At 35.0% G+C, this 21,152-nt stretch overlaps 1 protein-coding gene and 1 long non-coding RNA gene across 3 annotated transcripts in view; one reads left to right on the top strand and one right to left on the bottom strand.

Moving 5' to 3' along the window:
• LOC149789834 (uncharacterized) overlaps positions 1–21,152 on the top strand; it is a 192,276-nt gene that overhangs the window by 40,249 nt on the left and 130,875 nt on the right. The gene's annotated exons all lie outside the window — the stretch shown is intronic.
• Positions 1,516–11,723, bottom strand: LOC149789835 (uncharacterized). The gene is made up of 4 exons (XM_089971833.1): positions 11,407–11,723; positions 9,779–9,966; positions 4,883–7,328; positions 1,516–3,043 (listed from the first exon to the last, which is right to left on the bottom strand). The coding sequence occupies exons 1-4, from the start codon at positions 11,705–11,707 to the stop codon at positions 2,205–2,207; spliced, it is 3,774 nt and encodes a 1,257-aa protein (XP_089827959.1). The 5' UTR covers positions 11,708–11,723; the 3' UTR covers positions 1,516–2,204.

Genomic DNA, 21,152 nt, shown 5'->3' on the forward strand with positions numbered 1-21,152 from the left:
GCCTTCGATTAAATCCTGCATTTGCATTTTGAAGTACTTAAAAGGCACCGGTATATTAATAATCTTAGTCCCCATGATGGGGCCCCATTTGTAGGTACTCTGTCTTATAAAGATCGTCTGCTTAATTATACTGAAAGCTACAAACTTCTGTACAAAGTGAAGGACGTGACTATAAATGGGGTACAGTACTGGTCCTGTTCACTGGCTACCTATAATTAGTGCTTAGTTGTACTGAATGAGTAAGTAATAACCGGTCTCTTCCTCGTCCTGACGTGGTAATGCATGTCTGGTTAAATATGCGGTACATATGCGGTTGTTTGACAATAAAGCTAAGCTAGGGGATTAGCCACTTATAGAAAAAATGAATACATTTTTTTGGTCCACCACAGAGGTACTCAAAGTCATTATATTATACTTTAATCCATTTAGTTCAACGACTTCGTAACCGCTGATTCCATGAACATGGAGTGAGTGCTTTCTATAATTGTAGTCCAAGACTTATCTTCTGCAAGGTCAAGGTATAACGCAATAAAAATGATTTTTGCACAAAGCATTTTTGGTAAGGTCCCCAAAATAACATACTAAAAGTATAGGAAAATACAATTGGTGGAAATGTTATAAATATACTGCAGATTTTGAATACTTCCACCAAATAGTTTTTCCTATATTTTAAGTATGATGTTTTGGGAAATCTGTAGAAACAGGATGCGAAATAAATAAATTTTATTGCACTTTTTTATATATGAAGCTGCTTTTACAGTAAAACGTGAAAGATGAACCAGTCTCATTAACGTTATCACAAGTACGAGGGAGAGAATATTTGATTTTCTATGTGTCCAAAAACTTCTTAAAAAATGGCCTTATCGGACAGGTGGATTAAAGTAAGGGCAAGTGATTTTTAAAACAAAAAGACACTTGTATTATAAAAAATGTATGCATACTAGTATTGAAAGTGGATACTGCACAAGAACAAAGATTTAAAAGATAGCATATCATTGTTTAAAATAATTTTATTTATAGGTTTCTATGCGAGGGACTTCCACAGTAACATAAATCGTCCCTGGCGCTTCCTGGTCTGTTGACATTAGTATCTCCTCTGTTTACCCTCAGATGACATCAAGAAATATCACCATTTGTTTATTACTTTATTTGGTCATTGCGCCTTAATTTATTTAACTGCAGACACTAATAGTTGGGTCACCTGACCATGAATTGGTCCAACTCGTTTGACCAACCCCGCTATAATTAAAGCACTTTAGATGTCATTTGCCCGTTTACTGAATTTAACACCATTCTAGAACACAAAATATAATGCTGACTTGAAATAATTTGCGATCGTTTGTTTTATGGAAGTGCCATTATATGTATTAATATAAAAATATATACTCAGAGTTCAGTATTTAAAGGGTTCAATATTTGCTTTAGATTACGTGTTTTCAAATGTTTCAAAGGTTACAACGAAACTAAGCTGGTTTACTAGTTCGAGATTTGACTCAAAAGACAACAACTCAACGATAGAAGTAGATACAAATTTAATGACAACAGCGAAGAACCTTATAATGTCATTTTACTCATCAATAGCTCTGTATACAATATTTGTTTATAAATGTAATGCCAAGAAAGCATGATTTACAAGAGAAATCAATAAATACATTGGTTCAATTTGTATGCTTGACAATGTGATGTTAATACGATCCTGATTTATGAAAAGTTAACGTTTACACTTTTTATGAAATTATTGGAAAGTTAAATCGGTTAAAAGAATCTAAATACCATACTTCATTTGTATTTCATTCTAATTTCGGCTAGAAATTTGAAAATAACTATCTGATATAGATTTAAAAGCTGAAAAGCAACCTTTTACATTTTCTTACTATGTTTGCGAAAGCAGTAATAACCATTAAAGTAAATCCGGTATGTGTGCTTATGCTCCATGGTTTTCTTTTAATATGTTACATGGTCCGAATAAGCCAGGCATTTGAGCCGAACCAGCCCGTAATCTGGGCAGAATCATCGCTTATTTGGGAAGAATCAGCCTAGTCCGAATCAGCCATGGTCCGAATCAGCCATGGTCCGAATCCGTCTGTTAACAAATGAAAGTATTTATTGTCATAATGACGTGCCAGTATCTACATCTGAGTATTAGTCTTAAATAAATATTAGCTTTTTTAAAATTCTGTTTAAATGCGCAACAAAAAAAAAATCTACAAGAATGAAACATTATTTTTTGCTAAATATGCCCCGAGACAGTCATTACACATGCCTTGGTTCTGAATGCTTCCAAAATTCATACACTTCTCGATACTACATTTGGAGTTGCTTCGACGGCTTAAATCAAAGTGAGTCATGGCACATCCATTACATATGCCTTGGTTTGAAGGGTTTCCAATATTCATACACTCCTGGATAATGCATTTGGAGTTGCTTTGACGGCTCAGATCAAAGTGTGTCCTGGCACATGAATTACATATGCCTTGGTTTAAAGGGTTTCCAACATTCGTACACTCCTGGATAATGCATTTGGAGTTGCTTTGACGGCTCAGATCAAAGTGTGTCCTGGCACATGAATTACATATGCCTTGGTTTAAATGGCTTCCAAAATTCAAACATTCCTTGATAATGCATTTTGAGTCACTATTCTGGCTCTGAGCAAAGTGTGTCATAGATGTTATGGAATCGTCTTCCTGTGACACTGACCTGTGTGGAAAAGTCTGTAAATTAGCGCTAGCACTAGTAGAATATGTGTCTTGGGAGTTTGGGTTAGCCATATTCTGATTGACATGATGTATGTTTTGTTGATCAACAGATGGAACATGCTGCCGTTCAGCTAAGGGAACATTTGGTTGACATGTGGTGGTAATGGTTCTTTGAGTGTACTCAAAGTGAGCTGTGCACATATTTCTTGTAGCAGGGTCTCCACAGTAGCGATCACAGTTTCGTACAATGCACTTTGCAACTACAGGGGCAGTATGATGTTGAGGTTGTTGTGGTGCTGGATTGGATTGAATAGGAGCTGTCACATTCTGTCTACCAAGTCTAAAATCTAAAATAAAACGAGTTCATGAATAAATTTGCATATTAAATGCAATTAATTGATAAATAAGTCTGCACATTCAGTTGTAGAAAGATGCGTATATTCACGCAGCACTAGATCAGTTCAACTCCTCTGGTCTCATGCCTGAATTATATTTTTACAACATGAACAATTACAAGAAACACAGACTCTACCACTATATATATATATATATATATATATATATATATATATATATATATATATATATATATATATATATATATATATATATATATATATATATATATATATATATATATATATATATATATATATATATATATTCAATAATAAATGTGCTGTACCTTTACGGTTCATAAAATTGAAATTATATTTCTTTAAAAAAATTCAGAATATATGAAGATAATTTCATATTTGCGTTAATTAAACCACATGTAGAAAACTCTGCTCTATGCATCTGACAATGTTATAATTTTAATTACTGCCTACAGTTAAAACTGTTTATAACCAATCTCTTTGGAGTTCCAAGCTTTCTTCAATGTATCCATTACTTTATGTCCTTTGTAAATGTATCAATTAATGACTTAATACTAGCCGTACATTTATTGCATCTATTGTTCGTAATAGCATGAGTTGTGAGTGGGCAGGAACTCATGATATTCCCCACAGGTCAGTGATGGAGATCAGACAATACCTGAGATATTAGTGAGCAATAGCTCAAAAGATACCGCGCGTCTGTGGCATGAGCCAGCATCTTAAAATAATGTTGAATAAACTATACTAAGCAGGTAACATTGACCCAGTTTAATATGCAATACATCGTCATTAAAAAGGTACCCACATCATAACGTTGAGGGCAATATGTGAATATATATTGGAAATAGTCCCCAGGCAAAATTTAAATACTGAATGAACAAGGAAATTTGGTTCCAGAAACATATTTTAGGCGTACTGCATACTTTCACCTCAAAATACATATATACTACAAGGCTGATCTTATTAAGTGTCTCAACCAGTGCATTTAAAGCAAATAGTACAGCCCTGGCAAGACAGACACAAGAACAGTCAAACAAACATATATGAATTAATAGACAAAGTGACTGCTGCACAATCTAATTCTTGAAGGAGGTCATACTAGTAATTAGAAATCAAATTTATTACCATGATAACCATCAAGTGTCTATCATGCCAATTACACATTTATATTTGATTTTGTCACTCCTTAGAACTTATGTAAATGTGATCACCGTGAAAACAATTCGATCCTGATAGACTGCCTTTATATACCAGTCCTTTAGGCGATCCTTCATACACCCAGTCTTTAAGACGCTGCAGACAACAACAAATTTAAAAGCAATGCTTTTGCAAATATTTTGTTTGTACTGTATCAGATGTTTGCAGCTACAACATTTTCATGTAATAAGGGGCCATCCACGTCCACCACACGCACAATGAGGAAATTGAACAAGCTTTACCATGCATTTGAAGTGGCTTTTCAATTCTAGAATCTTATCTTCTGATGGACTAGGCAGCATAAAGGCTGTAAAGAGAGAAAACCGAACAAGCTCCACAATTTCTTTAGATTGGACAACAGACATTTGAAGTGGCTGTTTTATTGTCTTCCCCAAGTTGGCAAAATGCAGTGTATGGGTACAACGTTCAAGTGATGACAGTGGAATTAATGGTATGATTCTGTCTGATATTCTGTGTTTAAAATTATGAAAGTCATACAAAGAGAGGGCATATCAAGATGCAGCTCGCTGAGAGATACTGTGTGGCCAGGAACGTCTTTAATAATGAAGTACCCATTGCTGGCCTATGTATCACATAATAATTCATACCAACCTTGTTTGAATTTACTAGCGTAAGCACGTTCCAGGATCTCCTGACATTCATCACACAGCTTCTTGGGTGGATAGATGAGTTTACCGCACGTTATTCCAGCACAAGATACCATCTTTTCAGTCACAATAGAGTTGAGCCGTGTCTCCTCCTCATATTCCAAGAACATTTCGGTGCTGCTCGAAACTGCAGAAGGGTTCTGAGCATGTTTAGCATTTTTTTCAGTGTCAAGGCCACTCCTGGATTCCGTTTTGGGTGTAGCCCTGATGTAACACTTATAGCATAAATCTAACTTATTTTTCAACCGGATGCCCTGACATCCTGGAGTTGCGCACAGGTGTTTCTTCTCTACATAGGAACCATTAGATGATATAGAACGCATTTCTGTCATGGTTGTAATATTCTGTCCTGTTGGTTGACTCTCAACTGTCCGCGATGGTGGAGTCATAGCGGATGCTACACACTGACCAGGAAGGTTTTCACATGCAGGTCTGTAACCTTGAATTTCAGCAGTCGTTGATTTCTCTTCAGTTATATTCATAATTTGATCTGTATTGATGTCAATACCCCCTGATGCTGAGCTTCTGTAACATTGATGGTATATAGGGCTCCCTGCCAGAAGTATATTTTTACATCCTGGAGAAAAGCATTTGTTTGCCGTTCCACTCAATCCCGTTAAGGCCTCAACATTTTGAAATTGTTGAAAGTTTTCATTTTCTCGTATGTCACCATTACCCAACATAACATTATTATAACATGCCTCACACAGGCCATTATTACCAGGCATCGCATAATTAAAACAACCTTCTGATTTACATCTTCGGGTGCTGGAAACAATTGTAGGGGCAAGCAGACCAGTATCAAGCGTAACCAGTCTTGGAGAAGTCTCAACATTTTCTGTAGAAGGAAGAATAAACTGAGCGGGTTCATAAATACATGACTGGCTCGACTCCAGCCTAAGACTTTCAAAAGTTGGTTCTACTCCAGAGGCTAAACTAGTAAATTTTGTGTTATAGTTTGGCCCATGAACAGTTTGTGCAGGCTGACTTAGTTTTGGAGTTCCTTGCATTTTTGTATAGCATTCATGACACACTGATTCCGTATTCCTAGACACGTGATTTCTGCATCCTTCTGTAGGACATATTTCACCTTTCATTGATAAAAGCATTGCTTCGTGTGATAAAGCTGTTTTGGATGAGGTTCTAGAAAGTCCATTCTGAACGGTGACAGTCTGTGCTACATTTAATTGCTGGATATTTAATCCAACGTGATGAGTGTTTACACCCATGTGTGGCTTGTTAATTATTGCTTGTTGTTCATTATGTAACAAGAGTGCAGATTCCTGTATGGAAACATGAGCGATAACATTTTGGTTCTGTTGCTTTGCATAGCATTCATGGCAATAAGGAAGTGTTGTCGGGGAACACAGACAATCACAGCTTTCAGTCTTGCACTTTTCAGGAACGATGGATAGGTCTATATAGATATCAGGTGGTGGAATTGTTGTCATTGGGGCCGAATGTGCCACACAAACTGCATCACGTAGACGTTTCAACGCTTGTTCTTGGTTGTGATACGTAATGCTATAGTCCCTAAAACATTTGGAACACAAGTTGTATATTTCTGGGCTTCCATACATCATACAGCCTGTTGTCAGACACTTCTGTCTATTGGAGTGATTCAACACTAGTTGGTTAACTTGTGGATGTTGTGGAGTTTGTCTTGGCGATACAGGCGTCAATATCATGGCTAAAGATGGACCTCTATTATTATCTTGTAACTCTGGCATACGCTGTGATACCACTAAGTTGAGCTTTGGTGTTACAACCGGATTTGGTTGCGTCAGGACAACAACATTTTCTGAACCATACTCCCGATCAATCCATTCTCTAAACTTGTTCTCACAGTCTTGTCTTAGATCCTCCATTAAGTTCAAATCTTCAGGCAATTTCCTTTCCTCAAGTTGCACTAACAGGATGGGCTTGATGGAATCTGTTTCAGTAAGCAGAGTTTCTGTCATCTGAAGGTAGTTTTCCAGTAGTCGGACAACTTCTGGTTCCTCGCCAGGAAGCAAACAATGCACCACCATCATTTCCAGATCATGACTGACTATCGGAACAACATCGATTCTTGAGCTGGAGTCCCCATCCTGCATCACAAGGGGTGCAAAGTGATTCATATTGTAACCAATAATAACGGGAGTCTTGACACATTTTGCAGGAACCGTCTCCAAAGGTAGATAAATCCCTCCGATATTGCTTTCCTGTAAGCTTTGTCCAAATATATGTCGGACCTTTTTATCAGCAAGAACAATAATTGGGCGACGTAATACATTAGCCAAAACATAGAGATGAAAAGACTCTAAAATTGCAAATGGCAGCATTTCCTCCTGTTGCTGTTGTATGTCTGCTGCAGCTTTCACAATCGATCCCCATTCCACCAAAATATCCTGCAATATACAATTATCTGAAATCAGATTTGATCATAAAGCACACAGTCTATTCGAATATCAAACATTCTATGAAGAAACAGTATAGTTCATGGTAGAAAACAAAATACAAAGAGCATCAAAATGGGGATGGTTTATACCGTTTTGTAGATTTAGGTCTCTAAAATATACTATAACCTTCTATGTTACCAATATATTTTGTAAGATGCATTTCAACAGGAGCTTAAAAAGCAACATAAACATCGGTTAACAATTTTGGGACAGAAAAGTAGCATTTTATTAATTGGATATTTTGGGGATAATCTTTAAGCCGTAAAATTACATTGGTGTACTAAGTATCACTAAACCAAGAGACTTAGGTGGAACTGACATCGCTCATCTGGATTACATAATGTAGCATTTGACCATTTCGCTATGCAGTCTTATACAGTATGGTAAGAACATGGAACCTAGGGAAGCCATCTTCACAACTTTATATCGCGTAATTCTGAGAAATATTGTTGTAAACATGTCATAATTAATACAAAATGTCCCTTGCTCATAACTGAAATCGTCAAAGATCTTGATGATGTAATCCCACTGACCAAATTTCATAGAAACTGGATGAGTATCATAGTCTCTCGGTCTATGAAGGTAATAAAGTCAACCAATCAGATGAAAGGTATCAACCAACCAAATATAAGATTATTTCATTAATATGTGTATATCTTGATCCTACTCTATTTCGTTAATTATGTTGATAATATACGATTATTTAATGCATCAGATCAAAATCTAATAGGAAATAGTGTACCCAGATTGTTGACAAGCCCAGCCAATCAGATGCAAGATCACATAAAATAATATGCATTAATTTCATTCATAATCATACTCGACCAAACTCCTGATTATATATATATATATATATATATATATATATATATATATATATATATATATATATATATATATATATATATATATATATATATATATATATATATATATATATATATTGATCAAATTTGATCAAAGTATTATGCAAATATTTAGACTGGTAAGCAAATATCCATATTAGATGCAAGGCCACCTCATAAATATATGCATAGCTCCCATTCATTTAAAACATCATAATCTGAGATCTTAATGACATACGTATATACTATTCCAAATGTGATCACAATCAGATTAGATATGCTATCTTCTAAATAATTTATTTGGATGTCACTCTAACAAACTTATCTGAGATTGTAATGCCATAAGCATATATTCCAAAAGCAGATTCTGAAATGAAAGTATGGCTTCCAGGGTGGACACAAGTTCAATATGCAAGATTACCTCAAGATCTTGATGACATGAGTACCTATTCCATGTTTGACCAATACTGGATCAGAAATAAGGCTTCCAGAGTAGTAAAAGCTCAAAGATTCAGACGCAAGGTTACCTCATTAGCATACGTAAATCTCACTCATTATCAAAGTATTACAAAATAATAGCCATATGAACATATATTCCAAGCTTGATCAAAATTGAACCAGAAATATGGACTCCTGAGCGATAACAAGCCCAGGTAATCAGATGGACTCCTGAGCGATAACAAGCCCAGGTAATCAAATGCAGAAACACCTCATTAGTATGTTTGGATCTTGCTCATTATCGAATGAATCCAAGATCTTGATGATGTAAGCCAATATTTCAAGCGTGATCAAAATCAGATTATAGCTTCCAGACTGGTAACAATCTCAGTCAAGATTACCTAAATAATATTTTCAGTTCTCGTTAATTATCAAACTCATCCAAAATCTTCATGGTATAAGCATATATTCCAAGTGTGATCAAACTCGGGTTATATATGTAGTCTCCAGAGTAGTATAAAGCCAATCAGATGCAAGATCACCTCAGTATAAAACCAATCATATGCAAGATCACCTGATTGATTTCACTCCATATCGAACGCATCAGAGAATTTAATCATTTAAATATATTATCAAAGTTTGTTCCAAATCGAATATGAAATATAACATATAGACTAGTAACAAGGTTAGTCAATTAGATGCAAGATCAACTCATTAGTATGCATGTATTCTACTAATTATCTATCTTGTAAATTATGTTGATGATACAATCCCATATTGAAAATGTGACTGAAATCAGATCAAAAATATTGACTGCAGAGTTTTGACACGCAGTTGTTTACGGAAAGATGAAGCATGACATATGAAGCGCAACCAATGCAGGGTCATATCGTGTGCTCATTCGACGTTTTGGCCAGGTGAGTGAAATAATAATGTTCATAATTATCTTATATAATAAGATGAAATAAAATTTGACTGTTTCGCGATAACATCATATTTTATGTCAACAGCCTTCAACGCAGTTACACTATTTAGTTGTTTTGGCTGAAATCTCTTTATATAAGATACCATTAAAAATTATGTAGGTAAAACTTGTTCATGTAATGCCATACATACACATGTATTCCGGCGAAAATTTGCTTCTGCATCTTGGTTTGGTCTACGATTAAACAGCCATCGGCGTTTAAAGGCTCCCATTGAATCAGTTGATAGTGTAAGGTATACCAGTCTCCTCAAAAACTGTTCTGTATCCTCGATGGCCCACATAGCCAGAGAGACTGCATGAAGGAGACAGTTGCTGTCTCCTGGAAAAGGGTAAGACAAATTTTTTATTGATTTAGTTTACTGTAAAGTATGACAAAACTACCTTGGTATAATTTAATTATTTTCACGAGATCAAAGCCCTTTCTACAAAAGTTTCGCTATTTTCTAGCAATCTGCCGTGAATCTTGTTTTTTATTATTAAAAAAACGTTTTTAATATTTATATCAATTAAGCCTGTACAATATGAAATTATTTGTTTTTACAACTGATCCAGTAAAATATGAACTTGCAGTAGTAAAAAGTTTATATTTATTTCTTCATGATTGGCACTTAATTTCACGGCTTCATTACGTATACAATACAAAGTACAAAACTGACAATAGTTTAGTTGTTTATCAATACTAATTTTTTATTTATATTCTAGTCGTGTTGAATTGAATCAATAATCGCAGGGTAAAGGTCAGAATTCTTCCAAATAATTTAAATTTAACGATTTTCCACGACAACTAAAGTCCATTTCTCATGGCTGCACCAAAGCTTCAATTCTACCCCATATACATTCATGTAAGTCAGAGTCAGCTGATCCTGATCCGCTGCCACATAATGCATCAGCATATATGGGTGGATTCTGCTTGTTAGGACTTGTATCAGTAGATCACACAGCATGGACCTTGGTCTGCCTACACGTAATGCAATAGCAAATCAGGGTATATATTGTTTAGGGTTGAGTATAGCTATGTTCAGTATTCCAACGGATTTGGGTGTAAGTATGTACATTATTCCAAGAGACTGGGTGTAAGTATGTACAGTTCCTACAGACTGGGTGTGAGTATGTACAGTATTCCAACATGTTGGTATGTATAGTATTCCTACATATTGGGTATACGTATGTACAGTATTCCAAGAGATTGGGTGTAAGTGTGTAATTTTCCTACAGATTGACTGTAAGTATGTACATTTCCTACAAATTGACTGTAAGTATGTACATTTCATACAGATTGGGTATAAGTATGTACAGTATTTATACAGATTGAATGTAAGTATGTACAGTATTCATACACATTGACTGTAAGTATGTACAGTATTCATACAGACTGAATGTAAGCATGAACAGTATTCATACAGATTGACTGTAAGTATATACATTATTCCTACAGATTGACTGTAAGTATGTACATTATTCATACAGACTGACTGTAAGTATTTACATTATTCCTACCGATCGGGTGTATGTACAGTATTCCTACAGACTGGGTGTAAGTATATACAGTATTCCTACATATTATGTGGAATTATGTACATCATTCCTACATACTGAGTGTATGTACAGTATTCCTAAAGATTGAGAGTAAGCATGTACAGTATTGTTACATATTGGGTGTAAATATGTACAGTATTACTACAGATGTTCCTGAAATATGGGAGCAATAAAAGTATAATGATACAAATGCACATACAATGGTATACAGACTGTCTCAAACCTGTTGTTTTGAGTGGGTACAGTAGTTTTGCAGTCCGACACCAATTGATGACTTTTGACCTTTCCAACTCCCGCAGCAGGTCCATATCCAGGAAGCTTTCTTCAAAGTAGTTACGGAAGTCAACAGGGTAGTCATTAAAATTGATCAAACGAGACTGGAATGCAGCAAAGGTTTGCAGAGCAAATGGCTGTTTTTTGTCCACTTGTCCACGATCCACATCCCTTTCAATCCTCTGACGCAATGTTCTTGCCTTATTTATATTAGCATCTTCAATCTTTTTAAGAAATCCTGGTCTGCTCATTATTGTAGTAGAATGCCTTCTTCTGAAAATGGTAAATCACTTGTATGTGCACCTTAAAATTCACTTCCATTTAAAAAGACAAGTGAAATGCAATGTCTAGCTCTGGCGTAGTGACTTGCCAAGAATGTTAACACTGTATTAATGCTGATGTCGATGGGCTCACTACGTCTGGGTTTTTTATCATATAGAGGCCATACAAAAATATATTAAACAAAGAATAAAACAATACTTAAAACTGTGCTATGCATTTGCAGAATTATAAATTATAAGAAAAAAAACCCATACGATATTCATCTATGAAATAGAGAAAGTTCAGTGAAATTTCTTATGACAGAAGGAACATTTGTTGTCTACACAAGAAAACAAGCTCTAACATTCTTTATAAATTCAGTTAATCTGAAAGTACACTATCTACAAATTTACACAACCGCATTTAAGACATAATATTCAGAGAATTTCACAATGAAATAGAAAAGTGATTTTAAACTATTAACCATACAAAAGTTGTTATCATTCAAGTTTTACAGGTAGCTCTGATAATTGTCAAGTATATATGTAAAAATGATACCATACACTTTTTATGCTAACTGCTTAGTCACCTTCTTTTCTATATTTAATCAGCAGTTATCCGTTTGGCAAAAACATCATGGTGATTGACATAATACAGTTAAGTAAATTGTGATCATTTCATGAAAATTTCCACACAAAATGCAGTGTTATAAAATTCATATTTTTACTGTCTAGGTGACCTACTTACTCCATTGTACAAACAAGGATACGACCACCAAACTATGCATGTCAAATTACAATTAGGTAAATATTAAACCTTCTTGGGTGATCAGAATATGAAGCTGTTCATTGTAATATTTGTTATGACATATCTGATTCACATGTCCACGTCCAAGTATGAGATCAATTATTAGTAGATGTACGAAAAGAAGGACACAACTTACAAGTGCATTTTCAATAAACAGGAGTTGAAAAATCTCTAAACATCCACTTACCCAGTCAAAATAGTATTAGAAGTATAGTACTCGCCTAAAATAAACTCTTTTACAAACACATATTACATAAATGTATAGTTTAACTACCTACATTGTATAATGTCAAAGGTTGTTGCGCTGAATATGTTGTTAATCACAGTTGTAAGTAATTGCAGTCGAGACCATGTACATCTGGCTGAGAGGTAGTATAACCATTAAAGAATATAATCTCGATTACCAATGCGTTACATGAGTCAAAATCTTTCTGGTATAAAGACACCCACCGCCACACTTGTATATGCTTCAACCACAAGCTACATCTTAGCAAAATATTTAAATTGGCTCTATGCCATTTTACTTTGTAGTTTCCGAACAATGGAGGTGGTGTTGGTGGTTGTGGCTAGTGCGCGCGAAATTCTACAACATTTGTAAGTCATGTATTATTTATTTGTACAGCGTATTAAACTGGCTCTAAGCAATGGGCGGGGGGTGGGTGGGTAATGGTGGCTGGGGCCCGATACATTTTACATTTTTTAGTCACGTATTTTACATCATATATTAACCGTATTCCCCAAAAATTGATCATAGATTTCTGTGTGGTATGTTTGCTATATTTTAAGCATTTGTGATGTATGTAATGTTCAACCTGACGCCTGTTATATTTTGACGTATTTGTTATGAATGCAGTGTTCAACCTGACACCTGGACAATATATGCATATACAATTATATACTAAGATTTTTTTATGCCAACATGAGCAAAAGTCTCAGTCATTTTGTCTCAGTGAGCAAATTACAAACTTTATGGAGTTAACGACGAGAGAATCTCGATACCTGCAATCTCTTTCCTTTAATTTGCACCAATTTATTGCTGGTATATATATCTATGTGCATCTTACAGGTAGTCAATGAGGCGAAACTACACCAAATTCATGACATGAATTAAGTACTTAACAGAGTCAGGTTAGTCAAAAATGTACCATTGGATTCAATACCATGTACAGATCCATGTAAATTACACCTATTTACCAAGACTAACCCATACAAAGCAAGACAAGGGAAAAATGTGGTAATAAACCCTACTTGTTAATCGAGTTTGCAGTCAGTCCAAAGATAAACACGCCTCCGTCTTATACTGTTATGAATATTCATGAAATTGTTATATCTGGCACTTACAACAACTGAATTTTATGGCATGCCGTATGTGGAGTTTAACATATTTAAAATATAAACTTCAGATTATGCTGTTATTATAATTATAATATAATTTGTAAATAAGTTGGGTTATTTCTGGTTATCATGGAATGTTTGTTGCACACATTATATTGTGCCAAAACATTGGGCTGATAGATAGATAGATAGATAGATAGATAGATAGATAGATAGATAGATAGATAGATAAATAGATAGATAGCTAGATGGAGAGATAGATAGATACATAGATAGATAGACAGATAGATAGATACATAGATAGATACATAGATGGATATATAGATAGACAGACAGACAGATAGATAGATAGATAGATAGATAGATAGATACATAGATGGATAGATAGATACATAGATAGATACATAGATGGATAAATAGACAACTTGATGTGAACAAACGGACATGATAACATGGTAACATTTTTTTGTGAAGAATCTTTTTCCTGTTGAGGAAGGGCAGTATTTTCTGTCTATGATGGCAATACGAGGCACAAGAAAACACAATATTATTATTGTTGTTCTGGGTGTAATGCCATTTTTCAGCAAACAATAGACCATAATATGGTGGCCAGTATATTTGTTGGAAGAAGAACCCGGGAAAACCCCGTTAAGAATCACTGATCCACTGAAAGCTACTGTCAAGCTTCCTCACGTACTCACACTGGCCAAGCCCGAGACCCGAATCCCATGAGGACAGAGGTGAGATGACTGTGATCGCTAAAGGAGAGCGCTTTAGACCAATCGGCACCCCAGGTCCAGTCCCCCACAAGATTGCTTGTTTGCAAACTTCATAGAAACTGGTAGCAGTCTTTTTCATAATCTGAACCTAGATCGAGTTTGCTGTGTCGTAATAGTGTTTTATTATTTGGTTGTTAATGTCCGATTTCGGAATATAAGCAGGAATAAAGAAAATGTATTAAAAATAACATTTCGCTGTAGAGTACATATTATCTATTTCAACCTCATGCTTTGAATCTAAGACAATGCAAATATTTGTCCAACACAAATTAATTTGATAAAAGACACGAACTAAGCCATTGAAGGACCAGCTTCTGCCATGGAATATTCCCAATTCGCTATATATTTGCTACCTAACAGAAAGCAATCCGATATCTGTATTTTCCGGTCCATTTACTGGCAGTTATTTGTTGATAGGCATGGAGGTATATACCTGTACACTGCATGTATTCTTCCATTGTTCCTATTTAAGTGCAGATGGTAAAGTAATTCAATCGATTGCCCTCCAACTACTGGAGTCACAATGGAGGGAAAAACCGCAGGAAGATCCTACATTTTAAGCCTTTCCAGAAAATATTGTTTACCGCTCAATTTTAAGGGGTAGGGGTGGAATACTCTCGCTACCTCCGTTCCGTCTAGAACGACCAAGAAATGGTAGTTGATTAAATGTCTGTATATTCATACAATGTGTGGAAAGCACCATATAACATAAGATGAGTTTTAGAATTTATAGACGTATTATGCCATTAAATAAGTATACTTGTATTCGTTTAGAAAGCATTCCACATCTCTGAAATAAATATGACACACATGCCATACAAATTCCGATTTTTTTCAGGATAACCTACACGGTGTTGAGGTGTTACTTATAGCTAAGTAATTCCATAGAGAGGCCATCGCTAACTGGGAGGAGAATTCTATTATTTATGTAAATTATGGGCGGGTTAATATGAACAGTCCCACCGTCTCCCGACTTTCAGCTGTGCTGATATTGTAAAATATGCAACTGTTATGAATGAGGTAACATACATGGTTTTCAAGAAACATATGTCATTGAGTGCTAACAAAGTCTAGTTGTCCCGAAATTCTCATTTTGTTCAATAGTCGATATGTACCAGAGTAATCTCTTTACCATGATTGACTTGCTTATAACAAGTCAACAACAACAATATAGTTCGAAACTACACATGTTTGGGTTTTCCGCTTGTTAATACTGCTGACGGTAGGAAGTTCACGAAAAACCACTTCCCTGTCATATATAGTATGAATATTCATTGTTTTACACCTGCTAATTTCCGTTCATAACTGCTTACGTAATTACCGACTGATGTGCTGTAGATCGGGTGAATTAAGATATATATATATATATATATATATATATATATATATATATATATATATATATATATATATATAGGGTTAATTTAGGTAGATAATTTAGGTGAATATAATTAGATAAATAGGGTGAATTTAGATAGTTTGTGTCATTTTAAATAGACAGGTAGACAAATCGGGTGAATTTAGATAGTTTGTATCATTTCAAATAGACAGGTAGACAAATTGGGTGAATTTAGATATATAGATTATACCGTTATAATCCTTCATATAATTTGTGATACGCAGATGTCACATTTATAACGTTTGAGGCTGATATAGCACGTTACGAATATAAATATACAAGTCCAAAGGCATAATAATCAAATATTTCGAGTGTATTTCAAAGTAATTTCACTACGCTATTCTGCGTATCCGTCAAATAAAATAATTATTTTCATTTTATGAAAAATAAAATCTTTGTGCGCAATGGGTCTAGTCAGCAACTAGTTCTCGTTATAACTCTAGACAGCAACTAATTCTCGTCATAACTCTAGGTAGCAATTAATTCTCGTCATAACTCTAGACAGCAACTAATTCTCGTCATAACTCAAATCAGCAACTAGTTCTCGTCATAACTCAAGTCAGTAATTTGTTCTCGTTATGGCCCTAGACAGTAATTTGTTCTCGTTATGGCTCTAGACAGCAACTAATTCTCGTCATAACTCTAGACAGCAACTGATTCTCGTCATAACACTAGACAGCACCTAGTTCGTGTTATAACTCAAGTCAGTAATTTGTTCTCGTTATGGCTCTAGACAGCAACTAATTCTCGTCATAACTCTAGACAGCAACTAATTCTCGTCATAACTCTAGACAGCAACTAATTCTCGTCATAACTCTAGACAGCAACTAATTCTCGTCCTAACTCTAAACAGCAACTAATTATCGTCATAACTCTAGACAGCACCTAGTTCTTCATATTACTCTAGTTAGTAACTTGTTATAGTCATAACTCTTATTAGCAATCACGTTTCGTTTTGACTCTAGACAGCACCTAGTTCTAGTTATACCTCTAGACAGCAACCAGTTCTCGTTATACCTCAAGTCAGCAACTAGTTCTCGTCATAACTCAAGTCAGTAACTTGTTCTGTCATGATTTTAGTTCTCCCCATGGCTCTAGTCAGCAACTAACTCTCATTTTGGCTCACGTCAGCGACTAGTTCCCGCCATAGCTCTAGTCAGCAACTATTTCTCGTCGTGACTCTGCTCAGTAACTAGTTCACATTATGGTTCCATTCAGAAACTAGTTCTCGTCATGGCATCAGTCAGCAACTAGCTCTATTGGTCGTTTTCATAGTAACTTCGACTTTCACACGCATTTATTAATAGCGGATTTCGCAATCAATCAAACTTGTTACACTAGCTCGCAGAGCAAGCACGGGAAGAGTTTGTGTTTGTGCGCTAGGAGACCAATAGATAAATGACCACGTACCATTATTTTATTACATTTACGTATTTTGGACGGTTGAAATAAACATACGCATTTATGAATGAAAAGAGCAAGACGTCATGCATATCAACTGTATTTATAGCATGGATAACATTAACGTTCTTGAGATCCATCTGTTTGAGAAATGTGGACAGCAATTTGTCATTTCTTGCTAAGCCTTGCATAAAAGTTACCACTACGTAGATATTAGGCGTACAAACGTAGTTGGAAACATGGGATGCAGTTATAGAAAATATACAAATAACTCAAATATATTTAAGCTCGGAAAGGTTATGGTTTATGCTCCTTTCTTGGTCATTAAACCATGTAACATTTTGGCCATATGACTTCGAATAAACATGGCAGAAACTCTAAATTGTAATTAATTCTAACTAATTGGAGTACCTATATTACACTACTTAAACCATAAATAGTTATTGACAGTCAAATGCCTCTAGAGCAAGCAATTTTCTTTCTTTATCTTTTCAAAACTTCACAAAAAATTGACTCAGTTCAAAAGATGAAGATTGTTGTCTTGAATTATCCCCCTCCAAATATGTAGTTATAAACGTGAGGCTACGCTTCAATGACAATAGTGAACACTTTCGTCTGAAGACACATGTGCATGTGCTCATGTATATTTATAGGTGTTGTGTTAAAATTATTTTAAAAATGTTTTCAACTGTCATTTTCTGGTGAAGGTTTTGGAAAGTGAAAAAATATAATAAGTTGCATATTTAAATGGAAGTTAATTAAATATTTGGACCTAATTTTTGATGATTACAATGCCATAATTTAGGTACTCTTTTCAATTAAAATAATTTCAAGGTATAGTTCTGCTATGCTCATTAGAAACTAAAGGACCAATATACACGGTGTAATAAGCAATAAGGGTACACAAACTTTAATGACGAAAATTGGTTCAATAGACGATCACCTCTTTTCAATGTAGGTTTTATTTTAGAAAAGGTACAAGATAACGATTTATGCTGTAGTTTCTTTGAGAGAAAAAATAAAATTAGTTTTAAGGCTGATTATTGGCAGTAAACTGAAAATTGGTCTCGAAAAGTAAAAAAGGAATCTTAACTGGTTAGAAGCATCGCTAGGGATGACATCAAGTAATGATGTATAACCTTGATTTTATGAAGGTGTAGATTGGTCAAATCTACGACGTTTTCAGAGTAAAAAAATATTAACAAACGAACTAATTTAACGTAATATGAAGCAATTAAGCATAGTCTCCATTTTGTTTTTATTTATGTACAATATAATTGTATAGGAAAGTATATACAACATTATTGCATAAGTAAATATGCACAATAGAATTGTATAGGTAACTATATACAACATTACTGCATAGGTAAATATGTACAATAGAATTGTATAGGTAACTATGTGCGATATTACTTTATACGTAAGAATAAACGTTTACTTACAGATCTTCTCTTGCAAGAAACCCAAGTAAATCCGAATTTGTCTGTATTACATGTAATTATCAAGTATATTTCTCTGTTCTTATAGCGAATATGGTGTTCTCCGCACTCGGATACATATATGTCGAGTTGGGCTTAGCGCATGAATTTCCACTTTCGTCTTGAAGTAAATGAGGTGGAACGCTAAATATATGCTTCTTAGCAGATATACAAAGGAATCGACAAAAAAACTAATTGTACAAATCAAATCGACAAAAACCTAATTGTTCTAAATTATCTACATTTTATTAAAACCATGTTTCCAACTTCTCCTATCCCGTTGTTTGCTTTATTCAAGTCATGTAATTCATACAGAACGAGAATTTATTAGTCATTTGATATAGTTTACAGCAGGAAAGTCATTTAATATAGTACGAAACAGCCCAGTCAGTCGATATAGCCTACAGCAAGCCAGTCATTGAGGTCAGACCAGCCCATAACAGTCCAGTCGTTCAATATAGCCGAAAGCAGGCCATTTTTTGTTAATTTTAAATTAAGTCTAAACAGGCCAGTCGTTAAATAAACCCTAGAGCAGGTCAGTCAGTTGATATGGCATGGAACAGGCGAGTTATTTAATATAGCCTAGAACAGGCCAGTTCAATAATATTTACTCGAACAGGCCAGTCATTTAACAAACTCTAAAACAGGTCGGTCTTTTGATACAGCCTATAGAACAGTCCTGTCATTTAATACAGCCTAAACAGGCTAGTTATTTAATATAGTCTAAAACAGGTCGGTCTTTTATTATAGACCAGAACAGGCCAGTCATTTAATGTAGCCCATACTAGGTCAGGCATTGGATATAGCCTTCAACAGGGCAGTCATTTAATATAGCCTTTAACAGGCCAATCATTTAATATAGCGTGGAACAGGCCAGTCCTTGTGTATCTGCTAATTTGGATGTTTAACTAAGCTTTAAAAAATTGTCAGACATATCGCTGCGATGTCGGCAGTGTGACAGTTTATAGTGATGTCTAGAACTGGGGCATCATGCTGCAGACATGTAACATGATGTCCTATCCAGTCACATTATCCTGACACCAGGCTGACCAGTCATAGCACTAACCTCTTAATGCTGTGAGCCAAGCGATTCAGCTGCAAGTACCATTTTTGTAAGTTTTGGTATGACTAGGCCTGGATTTGAACCCACAACATCCTGCATCTGAAGCGGACTCTCTAACCACTTAGGCCACCGAAGCGGTGTGCAGCCCAGTTCTTCATATAACCTGGATCAGAGCTGGCCAGAGCTTTAATATAGCATGGAAAAGTCCATTCCTTTTATATAGCCTGGAACAGGCCATTCCTTTAACATAGTCCAGAAAAGGCCATTCCTTTAATATAGTCTTGAACAAGAGAGTCAGAGAAAGAGACTTCAATTTTGTTTTTCGTATATTTATAACTTTTTTTTAAAAAAAACAGATAGTAACTCTTAGCTTAAAAGTGGGTCCTGGACTCAGTACTCCCCTATTCAGATTGTTTGACCCTTCAGGTCTATTCGAACCTAAGAGGTCTTTTGCGAAAGAACAATTCCATATTTAATTCTATCCAGGGTCAATGTACTTAATTTTTGTCAGACACATTATCTGCGGTGTAATAGCACACGACGGTGAGGTCAAAAGTCATAGTTCAGCTAGTATATTTAAATGTGCGTCAATTTTATAATTTTTCTCGTATAAGTTTATATTTTTTTTTATATAGATGTTTTGTAAAGCCATGTGCTGATAATGGAGAAAGAAACTAACAATGTTGAGTGATTTGGTATTTAATTATACGTTTAGCGCGTTAAATAATGGGGATAGAAATCATGCATATATTCATTTTAGCACTGTATCTGTTCATAATTCTGAGGTCGAAGAGGACACTATCTCGATATATTATGACACAGACACCGTAAACTCGTTGTGCTTGCATATATTTTTAAGTACTCGGTGCCCAATGTAATAAGTTTACCATTTTGTTATATTCGTCTCTTTAACCATATACTTACGAATCAATATGTGAATTATTTAATTTTTGCTACAAAAAGGTTGATGTAATATGGTTCATATACTATGGTTGATATAATATGGTTGATATAATATGGTTCATATAATATCTGTACTCTGCATGAGATTGATAAAAATAATCCCTTAATAATGTTGGTTGTAATGTAAAACGCGGATAGTTCTACTTTCGATTTAATAGCAAGGTATATAATAGTACTACAACATTTCAACTTCCGCGTTCGTTGCACAGA

The sequence above is a fragment of the Sinohyriopsis cumingii genome, chromosome 10 (assembly GCF_028554795.1).
Source record: "Sinohyriopsis cumingii isolate HCF-2022 chromosome 10, ASM2855479v2, whole genome shotgun sequence".
Lineage (NCBI taxonomy): Eukaryota > Metazoa > Mollusca > Bivalvia > Unionida > Unionidae > Sinohyriopsis > Sinohyriopsis cumingii.

What these genes read in the sequence shown, in the direction of transcription:
- LOC149789835 (XM_089971833.1), bottom strand. Translation starts at nt 11,707, where the DNA reads ATGAGCAGACCAGGATTTCTTAAAAAGATTGAAGATGCTAATATAAAT. An exon ending in GTACCCACTCAAAACAACAG is followed by an intron (nt 9,967 to 11,406) that starts GTTTGAGACAGT and finishes ACCCTTTTCCAG; the next exon opens with GAGACAGCAACTGTCTCCTT. An exon ending in CGCTAGTAAATTCAAACAAG is followed by an intron (nt 3,044 to 4,882) that starts GTTGGTATGAAT and finishes GTTTTATTTTAG; the next exon opens with ATTTTAGACTTGGTAGACAG.